Below are 19,039 nucleotides of genomic sequence, written 5' to 3' on the forward strand. Positions count from 1 at the left end.
AACAAAATAAAAGAGGACACAAACAAACAGAAAAACATTCCATGCTTGTGGATAGGAAGAATCAATATCATGAAAATGGCCATACTGCCCAAAGTAATTTATAGATTCAGTGCTATCGCCATCAAACTTCCATTGACTTTCTTCACAGAATTGGAAAAAAACTACTTTAAAGTTCATATGGAACCAAAAAGAGCCCACATAGCCAAGACAGTCCTAAGCCAAAAGAACAAAGCTAGAGGCATCATACTAACTACCTGACTTCAAACTGTACTGCAAGGCTACAGTAACCAAAACAGCATGTTACTGGTACCAAAACAGGTATATAGAGCAATGGAACAGAACAGAGGCCTCAGAAATAATGCCTACATCCATCTGTAGATCCATCATCTACAACCATCTGATCTTTGACAAATCTGACAAAAACAAGCAATGAGGAAATGATTCTCCATTTAATAAATGATGTTGGGAAAACTGGGTAGCCGTATGCAGAAAGCTGAAACTGGATCCCTTCCTTACATCTGATACAAAAATTAACTCAAGATGGATTAAAGACTTAAACATAAGACCTAAAACCATAAAAACCCTTGAAGAAAAGCTAGGCGATACCATTCAGGACATGGGCATTGGCAAAGACTTCATGACAAACACGAAAAGCAATGGCAACAAAAGCCAAAATAGACAAATGGGATCTAATTAAATTAAAGGGCTTCTGCACAGTGAACAGGCAACCTACAGAATGGGAGAAAATTTTTGCAATCTATCCCTCTGAAAAAGGGCTAAAATCCAGAATCTACAGAGAACTTAAACAGATTTACAAGAAAAATCTCCATCAAAAAGTGGGCGAAGGATATGAACAGACACTTCTCAAAAGAAGACATTTATGCAGTTCAATAAACGTATGAAAAAAGCTCATCGTCACTGGTCCTTAGAGAAATGCAAATCAAAACCACAGTGAAATACCATCTCACATCAGTTAGGATGGCGATCATTAAAAAGTCAGGAAACAACAGATGCTAGAGAGGATGTGGAGAAATAGTGATGCTTTTACACTGTTGGTGGAAGTGTAAATTATTTAGTTCAACCATTGTGGAAGACAATGTGGCAATTCCTCAAGGATCTCAAAGTAGAAATACCATTTGACCCAGCAATCCCATTACTGAGTATATATACCCAAAGGATTATAAATCATTCTACTATAAAGACACATGTATGTTTATTGCAGCACCATTCACAATAGCAAAGACTTGGAACCAACCCAAATGTCCATCAATGATAGACTGGATAAAAGAAACTGTGGCGCATATACACCATGGAATACTATGCAGCCAGTATACAGAAAAGGATGAGTTCATGTCCTTTGCAGGGACATGGATGAAGCTGGAAACCATCATTTTAAGCAAACTCACACAAGAACAGAAAACCAAACACCGTATATTCTCACTCATAAATGGGAGTTGAACAATAAGAACACATGGACACAGGGAGTTGAACGTCACACACCGGGGCCTGCCAGGAGTGGGGGGCTAGAGGAGGGATAGCATTAGGAGAAATACCTAATGTAGATGACAGGTTGATGGGTGCAGCAAACCATCATGGCACATGTATACCTATGTAACAAACCTATACGTTCTGCACGTGTACCCCAGAAATTAAAGTAAAATTAAAAAAAAATTTCAATTGGTAAAAATGTAAAAAAAAAAAAATTAAAGAGTTATAAAACTATAATAATTTTGGAAGGAAAATAGAAAATCTTCTAGACCTTGGGTTCTAGAAGATTTTTAGCTATGGCATCAAAAGCGTATTTCATAAAATAAAAAATAATTGGATACATTAGACTTCACCAAAATTAAAACTCTTGTGTTTCAAAAGACACCATTAAGAAAATGAAAAAACAAGTCACAGATTGGGGGAAAATATTTGTTAATTACATATCTGATAATATCCAGAATATACAAAGAACTCTTAGAACTCAATGAGAAGACGATCCATTTTTTAATATGAGCAAAAGACGTGAATAGGCATATCAGCACAGCAGATGTACTTAATTGCTAAAAAGCACATGAAAAGATGCTCCATATCATTAGTCATTACGGAAAATGCAAATCAAAACCATTACGAGATACCAGTTCACAGAGAGAATAACAAATGTTGATGAAGACATGGAGTAATAGGAACCTTCATACATTGCTGGTAGGGGTGTAAAATTGTATAGCCACTTTAGAAAACAGTTTGGCATCTTCTTAAAAAGTTAGCATACATTTTCTGTATGGCCTATGGGTTTTACTCCTAGGTATTTACCCAAAAGAAATGAAAATGTGCCTACACAAAGATTAGCGCTTAGATTTTCATAGCAACATTATCATAAATGCTAAAAATTGGAAACATCTCACATACTCATCAACTGATGAAAGGAAAAATAAAACATAGTAGCATTCCCATATAATAGACGTTCAACAATAAAAGGAATGAAATATTGACATGTTACATGTATGAACCTCAAAAACATAGTAAATGAAAGAAGCTAGATGCAGAAGATCACATGTTCACATTCCATTTATATGAAGTATCTGTAAAAGGCAAATATAAGTAGATTAGTGATTGCCTGAGCCTAGGAGTAAAATCCAGGATTAAATGGCTGTGGAGGATCTTACTAGAGTAAGAAAAATATTCTAAAACTGGATTATGGTAATGATTGTATAACTTGGTAAATGTATGAAAAATCATTGAATTATATGCTTAAAATGGATGAATTCTAATGTGCGTAAATTATGCCACAATAGTGAATAGCATGGGTAAGATTTCTGCCTTTGTGGAGCTTATAGATTAGTGATGAGATGCATAAGTAATAAGCAAAATAATTAAAATAAATGACCAAAAAGGAAAGTCCAGTGAATTGGAAAGAAAACCAGAAGGAGGGAGTTGGTAACTATATTGGGCGCTGCCAGAGATTGATTGAGTGACAGTACAGAGATTCATGGTCATCTTAATGACCTCATTTGAACATTGGGCAAAGGGCAGATTGGATTGCAGTGAGATTTGAATGGCAGGATAGGAACTGGAGGCAACAGTTAGGTAACTATTTGGAGAAGTTTCCCTGTAAAAGGGAGCAAAGGAAAGCGGTAAAGAGAAGGCTGTGAAACATGAATGTCTTGTCAAGGGAGGCACCATCCTGGATTTGGAAGATTGTACATCTTGTTTATAAATTGGTAAGAATGGTCCAGGAAAGAGATATCGCTTGATGACTCAGGAGATGGGGCCGACAAAAAAGGAGCAAAGTCCTTCAGGAATTGAGAGGAGTTGGATACAGAGTGCAAATGAGGGTTTGACCTTTGTAAAAGGCAAACATTTCTTCAATTTTAACGAGGAAAAGAATTCAAGGATATATGCAGATGCAGGTAGATTTGGCTGTGGGAATTTAAGGAGTATCTTTTCTTGTTGGAATGTGAGGTTAGCTAAAAGGCAGGATGGAGTGGGTCAGAAAAGTGTGTGGAAAATTTGAGGACAGAGAATATAGAAAGGATGCCCTGGGAGAATAGGAAAGAGCATTTCCTAGGAGAACATGTGGGATTGCCAAGCAGAACTGAGTGTTCCATTTGAAATTACTGATAAAATAATAAGGTGAAGTCAATCAGCCCAATTGTATTTTGTCTACAGTTTTGTCCCTCTGGGGTTTCAGGCTCAGAGAAGGCAGATGTTTGGATCAACCAGAGTGAGAGTTTTGCTTAGCAAGTATAATGGGTACGGGCCTGGGAGACAAGTTTTACTGAGGATATTTGCAGAGGGATAACTGTAGTGCTGAGCCTTGAAATCTAAGCTGGGAGGGACGCGGGCTTCAATGTACCTTTGGCTGTGAGCAAGGGCACTTAAACTAGTGTTCCAGTTGTACTTAATGGAACACACAGTGCTTCAGAACAGCTGAAGAGGAAACTTATTATGTAGAATTAGTTTACCCATGATACAGTTTTGTTTGTCATCATAAACATTCAAGTTGTTCTTGGCATAGCATGTATTATGTATCCTGTAATGATCCTTACAAATCCTTCTGGAATTTGAAGAACCCTACTTTAAGGCCTTTTATGTTTCTCCTAGCTGATAGTTTCATGTTTTTTAGTAAAGTATGTCAGGATAATGAGGTTCTCACTGAATTACCTTCACTCAGCTCTTGGTTGTCACAGATTTACTGTCATGAAACATGCAAATGAATTAGGAAATGGGTAAAGAAATATTAAAATGTATTATAAGCACTGATACTTATTAATGCTAGGTTAAAATCGTACAGAACTATTCAGATTAATGGAATAGAGCAGAAAGTTCAGAAACAGTCCCATTATATGTAAGGATATAGTATGTGATAAAGGTGACATTTCAGTATAGGGAAAGAAGCAGTATAGTAAAGATTCTGTAAATAACATTGAAGCAATTGGCTTACATCTTCGGAAAAATGTAATTACATGTTTGCCTTATATCATGTGCAAAAACATGTCACAGAAGTGACTTTATAGTAAAAAAAAAATCTTTTTTTATAAGCTTTAGACAAAATGTGGACATTTATGTCACTGCAGAGGAATTTTCTAACTATGAATCCAAGCCATAAAGAAAATCAGTAGTTTTGGTTAAACAGTTAAAATTTTATGTGCACAAAACACTGTTATAGACGGGGACTCCAGGAGGAAAGAAAAGATAAATAACCAAATAACCAAAAAGTCATGAAGAAATAATCTCTTATATTAAAGACATAATTAAAACATGAGATGCCTTTTTTTTTTTTTAACCTAGCAGATTGGCAAAAAAAAATTTTTTTTATGACAACTCATTTTGGGTGGAGGGGGCATTCTTATTAACATTTTATATAAATTAATAGAACCATTTTGAAAAGCAGTTTAGAAGTATTCAATAAAAGCCTTAAAATTTCAAAGTCTACGTTGACCCAGTTCCACTTCTACAAATATATTCACAATGCATAATCATGGATAAGTACAAATATTTATTATAAGAATGTTCATTAAAACATTATTTTATAAAAGAAAAAGATTTTTAATAGCTTAAATATCTCGAAACTGGCAATTGATAAAATACTTGTGATTACATGTAGCGTAATATGTGCAGTCATGAAACATGCAATAAAATATTTAACGACGTGGAAAGACAATTATGATATAATGTTAAATGAAAAATACATTACAGAATAGAATGGATTGTGTATTTATTAAAACCAAAATAATGTGTATATGTAAGGGGATGAGAAGGATATATTTCAATTATATTAACTATCTTTCATAATGGGATTATGGGTGATTTTTCTTTGTGCTAGTCTGTATCTACTACAGTCCATATATGTTTCCTTTTTTATAAGAAAAATGTTATTTTGTTATAAAGGAAAGTTTGTGAGAAGCATGTACTTGAAAGAACTGTGTATTGTCTTTTTATAGTCCAAATAGGTACCTCCTCTTTGACCTGGTGAAGTACGTCTTTGCTGTGGCTCACAGATTGTTCCTCCCATTACCCTTGCCACTTTTTGTCTATCGGTAAGTAGAGTGCTCCTTTTGCGTGACTTGTGAAAAAGCTAACTCCACACACTTGTTCCTAATGTTCTCCCTTAGGGTTATAGGGTGTGTGAAGGGCTAGTCTCCAGATCTCCTAGTATTATGACATTAGCCATAGGGAAGAAGCAAAAATAGATTCGTGTCGGAAAAAAAAATGTGTTGGGAGATTAAATCTGCAGTTTTTCACTTTCTCCAATTTAAATCCATTGAGTTTAATTTTGGAGAAATATCTTGCTGGGCACATACATAAGGGGCAGTCAGGTTCCCCTGTGTTTCATGTCGCTCATTATTAAATCAACTTGATCATGCTATTGGGAAAGGAGTCAGGCTAATTCAGACTTGGATTTGTGGTTGCCTTCTCTTCTTCCCCCACTTCTTAGTTCACTTTTCTTTGTCGGTTAAGTATCTTTGACTTGGCTGGGAGTGGTGGCTCATGCCTATAATCCCAGCACTTTGGGAGGCCAAGGTGGATGGATTGCTTGAGCCCAGGGGTTCGAGACCAGCCTGGGCAATATGGTGAAACCCCATCTCTACAAAAAATACCAAATTAGCTGGATGTGGTGGCATCTGCCTGTAGTCCCACCTACTGGGGTGGAGGTGGGGTGATGCAAGAGAATTGCTTGAGCTTGGGAGTTCGAGGCTGCAGTGAGCTGAGATTGTGCCACTGCACCCCGGCCTAGGTGACTGCTAGTGCCCACAGTGGTGTTACACCTATAGTCCCAGCTACTTGGGAGGCTGAGGTGGGAGGATCACTTGAGCCCAGGAGTTTGAATCCAGCCTGGACAACATAGTGAGACCCTGTCTCTGGGAAAAAAAAAAAAAAAGGCAAAGAAAAGAAAAGAAAAACCCACTGCCCTGAGGTAACTGTTGATGGAAGCTCCTTTCTCGTCCTGGGTTTTATATTGTTGTCCTGATTTGAACCAAATAAAATAAAATCTTGGACTTACCATGCCACACCCTAGTGGTCTGGTTAAGGAGACTGTCACATCCATTGGCCACAAATTGATCTTCATTTGGGTTTTCATTCATTCTTTCAACAAATATTTATTGAATGCCTACTATGTCTTAGATAATGTACTAGGTACTCAGAATATTACAATAAACACTTAAAAATCTTATGGTCTAACAGGGGTACCAGAAAAATAGACCACTAGAATGCAGCATGATAACAATATTTATTGAGTGTTGTACCTTTCAGGCTATTTACTTTATCTCCTTTAATATCACAGCTATCTATAAAGTAAGTAAGGAGAGTATATGGAGTGAGTAGAAGAGGAGGCCACAGAGTAAGAGAAACTTATAAGAAGGCCAAAAAGAAGTGATCAGATATTTAAGTGGGAAACGAGAGTTTGGAATTCTAGATACCAAAGGGAATGGAGTGTTTTAAGGAGGGAATCGATGTTTTAAGAAGGGGAACGTTGCTGTTCATTCACATGTATCTCAAGCCCCTAGAACAATGCCTGGTACACAGTAGGCACTCTGTTGATATTGGTAGAATGAAGTCTTACAGAAGAGTCAAATAAGATAAAGGACCAAAAAAATGTCAACAAATGACCATTTGTGTCTATGGCTTCAGTGCCGTGAAAGGCATATAAGCCAGATTGAAGTGAGGGGCTTTCATGGTTGTACATAAAATTGAGTTAGAGTTGGCTTATGTATGTCCATGACATGGTCCACTGAGGACACTAGAATATTTGAATATCTGAGGTTTAGGTTGGATAGAGACCTGAAGTGATCTGTTAGCATAGAATGAGGGCACAGAGAGTTAGAGGTTTGTAATGAGTGTTTTTATTAAGCTGTGTTAGCCCAATAAATTATTTTTTTCTGCCATTGAGGAATCTGAGGCTTTATATGTTGCTGGAGAAATTCTAACCAGCTTCCTTTTTCATGTATTTATACTATGCATTAGAATGTTGTTTTTCAAGCCTTTAAACAGCTGTGGAATCCTGTGTTCACTGAAGTTTTACATCAAGTCCTGCTGGGTAAATCCAATAAAAGAGCTGGTCTGGTTGCAGTGATGGATGATACTCAACACATGCACTCCCAAACCCTTGGCCCCCCAGGACTCCGTGGGGCCCCAGCAAATTCCTAGTGTTCCTCAGATGCTAGTTGAAAACCCACTGCTACTGGGCACAGTGGTGCACACCTGTAGTCCCAGCTACTTGGGAGGCTGAGGTGGGAGGATCACTTGAGCCCAGGAGTTTGAATCCAGCCTGGACAACATGGTGAGACCCTGTCTCTGGAACAAAAAAAAAGGAGAGAACAAAAAAAAGGAAAGAAAAGAAAAAGCCACTGCCCTGAGGTTACCAATGATGGGAGCTCAAGTGGCATGGCAGGAGCCCTTCAGTTTTCATTAGGAGTGAAGAGATGGTAGTAATGAAGATAGGTGGCCTTTCTCGTTTTGGGTTTTATATTGTTGTCCTGATTTGAACCATAGATTTTAGCCTTCTCCTTGCTTTTGGATTTTTTTTCCCCTCAAGGGCCCCAGCTTTTAGGGATTACGTTTTATATTTTACACACCATTCAGCTTGCCCTGTGTTCGTAAAGGCAGCATATTTGAATATCTGAGGTTTAGATTAGATTGAATTTCACAGATGTGATTGAATATTGGAGTTTTTCTGTTTGCTTTGTTGTTTGTTGGTTTTATTTCTTTTTAGTTTAAGATCTGTTATTTCTTTGGAGAACAAAGTGTACCAGCAGTTACAGCAGCCAACTGGGTTGGCTTGAGAGGAGATGGACCAAAAAGCAGAGGTAGCCTCACAGGTCGAGGTGCCAAGATGTTGGTTATTTTCTTTAAAAAAAAAAAATCAGTTCAGACTGCTCTACAGCAGTCTGTCTTCCTGTAGTTCTTATAGGCCAGCTTACATCTTGGACAGAGAGATGCTTATCACATGTGCTATATATATTTCTTTTTCCAGATGGGTAGCAAGAGTCTTTGAAATAAACCCATTTCAGCCCTTGATAACAAGGGATAAAGTGGAGCGGGTGAGTATATGTGTGGAAAGCATCTGCCTGGGCAGATGATGGGAAGTTAGACTTACTTTGGTTTGCTTGCTTGCTTGTCTCCCGGCTGTTGTCTGTTTGCTGTTCTTGCTGTCTGCAGTCAGCCCTTCTACTAGCACTGAAACTCATCCACCTGCGCTGCTCCAGGGGGCGGCTCCTCCATACCTGCTGTCCGTCATTATCAGTGTTTCTTTCTCTGCGTGATCATTCCTGTCAACACACAAAATTACCTAATAGCTCCCCTGCCAAAGCCTCTCTTCCTCCCACCACTCTTCTAGCTACTTTCCTGTTGTGTCCGTTCACATCCTAACTCCTCCTGACTTCCTCCTAACATCCTGAAGAAACTATTGACAGTTTCTTCATTCTTTCTTTAACCTACTCCAGTCAGGCTTTTATTCCCATTTCTCCCCTAAAATTGCTCTTTTCAAGGTTCCCCACAATCTCCTTGCTGCCACATCCAATAGTCAGTTCTCAGACCTCATGTCATGTGCCTGTGCGTTTGTTTCCAGGGAGGATGCAAAATAAAATAAAAATACTATACCAATACCACGTCTACCTTTGATGACCTATGGACCGTATATTGACAAGAAGCAGCCACATTGTCCCCTGAATGCTACCTAAAACCTAAAGTGTAGACAAGATGAGAAAATAGTGCTTAGGGAACGTGAGAAAGTGGGCAGCTCGCGTACTTTCTTCAGACATTGTTTATGAAAGATCAGGCAGGAGAACTGGTTGTCAGACGCTTCAGTTTATCTTACACTAAAGTGTCTCTTACATTTATAATTGAGAAAGTGTTGACACAGTGGCCTGAGTGGGTTTTGGCTTTGGTTTGCAGACTGGCTTACAGTCCTCTGGTAAAAGGATTGCAGACTTTCAGGTGGGTAGGATGAGGGATTGATGCTGCTCCAGGTGCAAATGGATTCTATTCATGTGGTATGGAACAATCTGGGATCTTTGCAAACTTGACAGTTCATTGTCTTTCCCTATAAACAAGATGGGTTTGGTTTTCTAGCTCTACAGTGAGCATTAGTCAACCAGGTTGAGCATAGCTGGAGCCAAAAAGTTATTTTTTTTTTTTAATGGACAAGGAACAAATGCTGTGTTATCTCCTAAATTCAAAGTTAAAATTGAGTCAGAATGCCCATGCTCAGAAAACAGGGCCATGCGAGAACTGAGGAATGGACTGGTTCTGCTTTAGCCCTGATTTGATTCCTAAACCCTCCTGTGAAGCCTCCCCTGGCAAGTGTGATGACTTGTGCTTCCCTGCCCTAGATTTATTTCTGTTGAAATCTGTATATAGAATGGCTCATGTACCGCCAACATCCTGTGCTCGTGGCTCCCACCGGGGACCTCGATCTGATACTTAGTGATCTTGCCCTTTTGGTGTCTTAAGTCCTCTTTGTGTGTTCTACTTTTATAGTGATTTGCATGAATCGAAAATTGCCACATATTCTTTGAAAGCAATTAAGTCTCAATACTAGGACTCGTGCCAGCTTGAATGTTTAAATGCTTGCTAGGATAGCACTTCGTTCTCGGCCAGTTTTCAGCATTGTCTGTGGTCCTTTGTTTATTCAAAGATGCACATCACAGACATGAAATCGCCTCACCTGCCTGGCTTAGAAGACGTTGGCATTCAGGCAACGCCACTGGAACTCAAGGCCATCGAGGTGCTGCGCCGTCACCGCGCCTACCGCTGGCTGTCTACCGAAATTGAGGATGTGAAGCCGGCCAAGACTGTCGACTTTTAGTGCCTCCTGAGCAGCTCTTGGTTTTGGTGTCTTCGGGGTCAGCCCATGTGGTTTGAGCACCCAGCCAGGTCGTCTCTTTAGAGGATCCTGTACACAGTTCCACTATTAAAAACATTTGAGGTTGAATTCTGCAGTATTTTCTTTCTTGATTTACAAAATGAGAAATGCAGTCATTTAGAACTTGAGCATAATTTTTGTTAAACGTACATATTTAATAATGACATATATACTGTTTATTCTCTGAAATGCCAGAGAGTTTGAATTTTCCTATGACACACCACTTCTAGCATACGTTCTAGAAGACAAGGACCCTTTTTAATGTCAGAATATTGTAAAGACCCCAAGTGATATGTGATTGTTTTTAATCTCCATTAAATGAGAGAGCATACAGTATCCCCTAACCCAAATGTGTTTACACTGAAGGTGTTTTAAAAATTCGTTTTAATAATGTCCATATGCCTTTTAAAAATAGTAGTACATACATAGAAAACCATTGTCCATAGATTCTCAAACCCCTTGCAGTAATTCCACAGTCTTCTTGGATCTGAGCTATCTGAGGCCCGCCCCATGCCCTTAGTACCCAATCTGAGCCCTTAGTACCAAATCTGGATTCTTTCAGACACGTAAGTGTAGATAGATTCTCTTCCCATGCAAAGGAGATGCTTCAGCTTCTATGCCAGCAGTGCCAGCACTTAGGAATTAGGACCTTCTAATGAAGTTCTTAAAATTGCAGCCAAGATCCAGATGAACAATTGGTTTAGTGTTGGCAGATCCCCCAGTACAGTATGATTTAAAACTCCGACAATTTGTGGTGAAGCCAACATATCATTGTCCTGGGTGACCCAGGGTTGGTCATTGTGTTTCACTGGACTTCAGCCTCCTGATCTATGTTTGGGACAGGGATGTCAGTAAAAACCCTGTTTGATTATGGTAATCCCACCTCCTCCTTACAGAGAGAAAGGTATATCAGTGTTGAAGGTAAGTTCTCCACCTGCCCTTTTTGCCTGCATCAGAATCTTTTTGTCTCAAAACGGGCAACAGTGAGCTACTCCAAGTGTGATCCGTAGATCACCAGCATTGGGATCATCTTGGGGCTTGTCAGAAATGCAGAATCCAGGCTGGGCACAGTGGCTTACACCTGTAATCCCAACGCTTTTGAGTTGCTGTGGTAGGACGGTCACTTGAGGCCAGGAGTTTGAGACCAGCCTAGGCAATATGGCAAGACCTTGTCTCTATAAAAGAATTTCAAAAAGTTAGTAGGGCATGGTGGCATGCACCTGTAGTCTCAGTTATTCGAGGGGCTAAGGTATGAGGATTGCTTGAGCATGGGAGTTCAAGGTTACAGTGAGCTATGATAGTGCCACTGCACTTCAGCCTTGGGCAACAGAGTGAGAGCCTGTCTCAAAAAAAAAAAAACAAAAAAAAGGCAGAATCCTAGATTTTGTTCTGTCCCAGGCCTGTTGAATCAGAATCTGCATTTTAGCAAGGTCTCCAGGAGATGTGTGTGCACATTAGAGTATGAGAAGCACTGCCACACAGAAGAGCTGTATCAGAGTGATTCCTGTTAGTAATCCAGGTTGCTGACCCCCACCCCAGACCTGCTGAACCACAGTCTCAGGAAGGAATTTTAGTTTTGTTAAACATTCCGGTTTATTCTCCTGTACACAAGTATGTCAGAATCAGCGTACTAGGGAAAGGAACACATACCCAACTTCACATTTTTTCTTCAGATACTACCTGTTATTTTGGATGACACCCCTGCTGGCCATGAGCCAGCCAGTAGGCCAGAGATGGGTGGATTTAATTTGAAAAGGAACTATAATTCTATAATGCACAGTGTCCTCTCTTAGAATATCTACACTTTCTTTCCTTTTTTTGATTCTTTAAAAATATTTTTTTATTGATACATAATAGATGTAAATATTGTCAGGGTATATGTGGTAGTTTGACATATTCATGTAATCAAATCAGTGTAATTGGGATATCCATCACCTTAAATATTTATCTTTAGGCTAGTAACATTCAAATTACTCTCTTCTAGTTATTTTGAAATATACAGTAGATTAGTATTAACTCTAGTTACCCTACTGATCTATTGAACACCAGGTCTTATTTCTTCTGTCTTAACTGTAATTATCTTCATTTTCTAGCAACGCTATTTCTCACCTCTAACTTGTATCATAACTCAGGATGTGATATACTTCTAAAGCTATAATTCAACCAGGATAGTTTTCCCTTCCTGTCACACCCAGTGCCTCCTTTTGTAACAGATGGTTGGTAATGCACCTTCTATTATCCTGATATGGAAGTCGTAGTTACTCTAGCCTGTCTATATATGTAACCAAAATATAATCAGTGCCTTATGTAAACAAGAAGTGAAAGGAAAGTAGTACACAGTAAGATATATAGAGAGCACACCAGCACTGAAGACATGAGGAAGTAGTCCGTTGCTTGCGTCCATGTGGGCAGTCACCACGGATGCGGTAACAAATGCAGACTGGTCTGATGCAGGGGTGGGCTGTAGTCTCCATTTAAATGCCATCAGCAGCATTGCTGTGATGTCAACTTTTGAAATAGTGAATGACTTCTAGTAAAGTTCAGAACAGCATAGAATAGAATAGAATCCTCTCAAAATTTACATGGTACTTGCATTCTTAGAACACTCAACACATATTAAACCCATACCAAAGATCCTTTATATCTGTAAAACAGATTCTAAGTTCAGATGACTAAGTAGGTTTTCGAAAGTCATGCGATGTGTGTTTAATTCTTCATTTTTGTGTTCTGACACCATGGTATGCCTATTCCTGGTATGCCTATTCCTCTACATGTCCACAGTGCTCTTTAATCATTGTTTTACCACAAAGAAGTGATAAATACCTGAGGTGATGAATATGCTAATTATACTGATTTGATTACTATACAGTGTATACATGTATTGAAACATCACATTGTATCCCGTAAATATACAATTATTGTGTGTCAGAAATAAAACTTTAAAAATGCTAAATTCTTAAATATGGCATTCTTTAAATACCAATATGCAGAGATTATTTCCAAATTTAACACAAAATATTAATAAGCATTTGAATCTCTACATTCTCTATACTTAATTTTAAGTCTTTCAGAGCTTGGAGACCTTTACTAACTGGATTGGTTCATACCTCCTGTTTTAACAAAATACCTTAGACTGGGTAATTTGAAAATGGTAGAAATATATTTCTCACGGTTTTGGAGGCTGGGAAGTTCAAGATCAAGGCACCAGCAGATTTGGTGTCTGGTGAGGGCTGCTCTTTCTGCTTCAAAGACGGTTCCTTCTGTCTGTGTCCTCACACGGTGGACATGGGTAGAAGGGCAAAAAGGGACTAGGGCGCTCTCTTCAACCTCTTCTATAAGAGCACTAGTCCCATATATGAAAGCAGAGCTCTCATGACCTAATCATCTCCTAAAGGCCCTCCCCCACCCCCACCAATACGATTGCACTAGTGACTAAATTCAGCATTGATTTTGGAGTGACACAAACATTGAAGCCGTAGCACTGACTAAAGAAACAATTTTACCATCCTAAGCTAGTGGGTATCACCCTCTCAGTGTATGGAGATTGCATATGACCAGGAAGTGGGAGCTGGGCATAGGATCTAGGACCCTCATATCCAGAGTGATTCTTTTCATAAGGAGGGATGGACTGAGTCTCCATTGATAAGGGCTGTCCCCATAGAGACTTTAAGCCACACCCTTCTTGGGATTCAGGTTGCACATTACCTGATTCTCACAGTTGATTTGAGCCTGCAAGACTAAACCCATCCCATTATCATGTTTTCACTCCTCATTTACCTACATTTATCATTAAACCTTTGTGATTCAGCAAATCTATTTACCTTATGATTCTACTTTAAATTCCTTTCATGTTCTTCCTTGGCCCTCCTGTGTATTTCCCACAGCTTTGCTAGGCCTTAAGATCATCTCACATTCTTCATCCTAATGATAAAAATAAGTTCTGTGGGCCAGGTGTGGTGGCTCTTGCCTGTAATCCCAGCACTTTGGGAGGCCGAGGGAGGTGGATCATGAGGTTAGGAGTTCAAGACCAGCCTGGCCAATATGGTGAAACCCCGTCTCTACTAAAATATATAAAAAATTAGCCAGGTGTTTTGGTGCCCACCTGTAGTCCCAATCCAGGAGGGAGACTGAGGCAGGAGAATTGCTGGAACCCAGGAGGCAGAGCTGAGATCACGCCACTGCACTCCAGCCTGGGAGATGGAGTGAGACTCTGTCTAAAATAATAATAATAATATAATAATAATAATAAAGTTATATGATGGAAGCATATATGGGAATATATGCAAAGATCTGTGAGAAGATAAGGGTCTCTGGAAGGATCAGGAAAAACTCCATAGAAAATGTACTTTTAAAGCTGCATCTTGATGTTAACCTGCTGAAATGCGTGTGTTGGACTGGGATGAGGAGGAAGCAGTCATTCATGCTGTGAAGAGAACAGCATGAGCAATTGCAGTGGGGCATAAGTGAGTGGGTGGTAATGAGTGGGAGGCAGAATCAGTGAGTCGGGAGGGGCACAAGCGAATTTAACCTTTACCTTGGAGGCGATGCAGAACAGGTGAGTTCCATACAAATTTGGCTTCCAATAGGAGTTTTACTACTTCTCAATTGTGATATTGGACGAGTCACTTGACCTCTGTTTGCCAGCCTCAGTTTTCTTGTTTATAAAGTGGGGGTGATAGTAATAACTACGTGATGGGATTGTGATAAGGAATTAAATGAGATCATGCATGTAAAATGCTGAGCCCTGCACGTAATAAGAACTAAGTAAATGTGAGCCATTATCATTTAAGTAGGGAATATCGTGCCCGTCTGAGTCCATACATTTGTTTCCTGACTTAATGAAATAGCTGCCATTCCTGAGACGGAGGGATTCCTATTTCCTAAATGATGGAAACAGGGACTTATGGAAGATAAATTGCCCCATTAGTAAGTAGCTGAATTGGTTTTCCAACCTGGATCTATCTGGCTACAAAACTGACGCCTTGTTCCAGGAAGGATTTAAGGATGCTCAGGAGGAAGACATTCCCAGAGTTACACTCTAGAAGGTCATGGAGTGAATGGGAGGTGTAGTGGAATGGAGGGCATCTTTGAAGAAACCTTTCCTGTGAAGGAAAATCCAAGAGAGAATGAAGTAAGGAGAGACTTCAACTTGAAAAGATTTGGTGAGAGAAGGAAAGGGGCTATTTACAATACAGAAGAGACTAGAAGAAAGTCTGAACTCAACTCTGTGGAAGCAGAGGGTGGTGGGGTTTTCGAGAGCTGGGTGAGAGTGTAAAAGTACTGGGAGCAATAAGCCATCTGGACCCTGTAAGGGCCAGGGTGAGGGGGGCTCATGGGTCATCTGTGTTTGCTGATTGGCTTTATCCACAGGAAGAGTAAACATCTCATCCTCATGCCAGGAAGTAGTCCTGCAGCTTGGAGCAAGGTGCCCACCAAAGTTAGGCACATCCCACAGAAAGTGGGAGAAAGGGGTGCTGTCTCCTTTTGTGATTACATTTCAGAGAATGGTTCCCATGGGTCCTTGAGAAAGACATTCCTGGGAAGTAAAACTGGCAAGAGGCTGAGGGAAGATGTTTGTCTCAAAGGGGAACAGAAATAATTTATAATTTTAAGTTTTCTGATGCTCTAAGGGAAGTCAGGGGCCTAATATTAGTGATGTGGTTTGGATGTCCACACCCAAATCTCATGTTGAAATGTAATCTCCAGTGTTGGAGTTGGGGCCTAGTGGGAGGTGATTGGATCATGGGGTAGATTTCTCATGAAAGGTTTAGTACCATTCTCTTGGTACAATCCTCAAGATAGTGAGTTCTTGCAAGATCTGGTTATTTAAAAGTGTGAGGCAACTCTCCCTACCCCTTGCTCCTACTCCTGCCATGTGAGATGCTTGCTCCCCTTTCACCTACTGCCATGACTGGAAGCTTCCTGAAGCCTCCCCGGAAGCAGATGCCTACGTAATGCTTCCTGTACAGCCTGCAAAACCATGAGCCAATTAAACCTCTTTTCTTTATAAATTACCTAGACTCAGATTCTTTATAACAATACAAGAATGGCCTAATCAAGTTAGGAAGAAGCCTGTCTGAAGTGCAGTCAGGCTGAGGGGAGCATTAAGGCCATCTTGATGGGGGAAATCTTTTAATACCCTAATGCAGGCAGATGGTGATAATGGCAGAGAGGGAGGGTGTAACTTGTGGTGCCTGGCTCTAGAGGGAATGGAAGGGCCAGAATCCAGAGCATAGGTGGGATTGCGTGGGCTGACAGGTAATAGTATATGACAGCATAGTATATGATAGCGTGTGTGTGAGTCCATTTTATATTGCCATAAAGGAAACCTGAAGCTGGGTAATTAATAAAGAAAAGGGGTTTATTTGGTTCACTGTTCTGCAAGCTGTACAAGCATGGCACTAACGTCTGCTTGGCGTGAACCACCATGCCTGGCCAGAACTTTATTTTTAGTCATTAGGCTTTCCTTTAAAATCTCTGTACTAGGCCGGGCACAGTGGCTCACACCTGTAATCCCAGCGCTTTGGGGGGCTGAGGTGGGAGGATCACTTGAGCCCAGGAGTTTGAGACCAGCCTGGGCAACTTAGTGAAACTCCATCTCTTTAAAAAACAAAGCACTTGAAGCAGGAGTTTTTATCTGTCATAATCACTGCTATGTCCACAGCACCTAAAACAGTGCCAGGCATCTGTTGAATAAATGAGTGAATGAGGTGGTAAGTCTTTCTTTACACTTAGATGAAAACTCCATCAGACCCCAAATTGTTCCGGTCTTGTTCAGGTAATACTTTTAATTCTATAATAAAATCTCAAGTTATAATAGGCTCAGTTTGATAATTAGGATGCCCAGTGTTGTGTTATAATTAAAGCCTTAAATTTCCTCTCTGCCCCACAGCTGGGGTCCAAGAAGACCATGTGGCTGGCTACTTTTCTGTATTTTCATTTATCTCCACCCCCAGTTTACCAGCAGTGGTTATCCTGTCTCCAAGACTGGGCCAGAGTTGAGAAGGGCAGTCTTACAAGGCAAGGGTCTTTGCTGACAGATGTCTGGGCCTTCTTGACAGCAGGTGTTTAAAGCTGAATCTGGTTCTACTTTCAGGAAAGTGATGGTTTGAGATGGTAACTGAAGCTGTAGAAGTAGATGTTGAGGATAAAGTATCTATAATAAAACATTGCCCATTAACACCTTAGCACAAATTAAACCTAGCTGTACCTCACTGATAAGGACCTGAATGGCCAAATAATGAGGATTGATTTATGGATGTAGGGGGTGCAGGGGGAATTGGGTGGAAGGAGTAGTAAGAAATTCGAATTAAGGAATCATAAGGGAATTGAGATTAGTCTCACCTCGACATTTTATAATGGAATACACTGAATAAAAAACGAGACGTGACAGCTTTATAGCATCTGATTGGGGAAAAACACATCTTTTCTGGGGCTAGACAGTCCACAAATAGGACTTGGAAATGGAAGTGCAGGGGGAGATCCTGTTGTACTTCAGTGGAAAACTGCATTGTCTGGAATCTAGACTCTGGGCGAAGACACTTCCTTCCTGGCTATGTGATTTTGATTCTATGGGAGCTATCTCACAACTCTGTGAGCTGTAGGTAACTGATAGCAGAGCAAAATAATTCTTGTCTATAGATGTGTAAATTGTGTCTTAGCGTAGATTCAGCCGACCTCCTTCCCCAGTTTTGCTTCTATTAGCACATTTATTTCAGTAATGTTGATCTTTGGATTCTCCTTGGACATTCCTCACTAAAAGATTAAATAAAATTTTTGGCATGTGCTCTTCTTTTGTGTCTGTTTGAGAGCCGCAATTTTTACCTTCATTTCAAAATTATCCTTTAACCAAAGGGACGGTGGCGAACTAGGCAGCCGGAGCTTCCCACTCCAGATGATTGTTACCAGGGGAGGGCGCTGGCCAGTGTTGCCAGATCTCCAGTTTTTCAAGGGAAGCTGAAAATCTCATTTTTGTCAATATGTGAGACTTCTTTATGTTTCAATATTGGCAACTAATTGAAAAAAAAAATGTGCCTAAGAAAACTCACCCGTGGTGGGATCTGTTCCATTGGCCACCTTGTTGGGTCAGGGAAACAGGGGACATCTGGATCTAAGAAGTGCTGTGTGCTGACCTGAAGTTGACCAAATACTCCTCATGTATTTTCTCGTTCTCACCACAGCCTTGTGAGGTAGATATTGTCATGCCATTTTACGGGACAGCCACAAATATGCCAACTGTCAGAGAGTAAATGGCAACAGCAGGACCAGACCCAGATTTACTGTCCAGTGCAGTTTTGCTGGGAGCAGTGAGAGGTGGAGGAGGAATCTAAAGGGCTTGCTTTACAATTTTGCCTAGAGCCAGTCCACATCCGAGACATGTGAGGTCATAAGAAATGCAAGTTGGGAGATCCTTTAACAGAGTGGGATGGGTGGATTTACAAAGAAGCTTCCATAACCTGCCACGTTCTCCAAGTAACCTTGGGTGTGTGCTCCATTTGGCTTTTTTTTCCAAGCAGGTTTTTAAAGGTGGAAAGGGGAACCAGGAGTGAACTGATGCAAAGTTGTTTGTCAGGAATTCTCATTGGTTTATAGAAATAACATTGGTTAGTGATTGGCTATGCATTGTTGAATTACAGGGTATGAGCTATGGTGTTCAGCATGTGGCACTGTTAGATTAATTGATAGCTA

At 40.1% G+C, this 19,039-nt stretch overlaps 1 protein-coding gene across 2 annotated transcripts in view; it reads left to right on the plus strand.

Moving 5' to 3' along the window:
• NDUFA9 (NADH:ubiquinone oxidoreductase subunit A9) overlaps positions 1–10,420 on the plus strand; it is a 38,784-nt gene extending 28,364 nt beyond the window's left edge. For both annotated transcript variants that reach the window (XM_065523594.1, XM_005569865.5), the window contains exons 9-11: positions 5,430–5,525; positions 8,462–8,528; positions 10,124–10,420. In XM_065523594.1, coding sequence (XP_065379666.1) covers positions 5,430–5,525; positions 8,462–8,528; positions 10,124–10,294 — 334 coding nt within the window. In that variant the 3' untranslated portion in view covers positions 10,295–10,420. The remainder of the gene's footprint in view (positions 1–5,429; positions 5,526–8,461; positions 8,529–10,123) is intronic.
• The last annotated feature ends 8,619 nt before the right edge of the window (positions 10,421–19,039 follow it).

Source organism: Macaca fascicularis, chromosome 11 (genome assembly GCF_037993035.2).
Source record: "Macaca fascicularis isolate 582-1 chromosome 11, T2T-MFA8v1.1".
Taxonomy (NCBI): domain Eukaryota; kingdom Metazoa; phylum Chordata; class Mammalia; order Primates; family Cercopithecidae; genus Macaca; species Macaca fascicularis.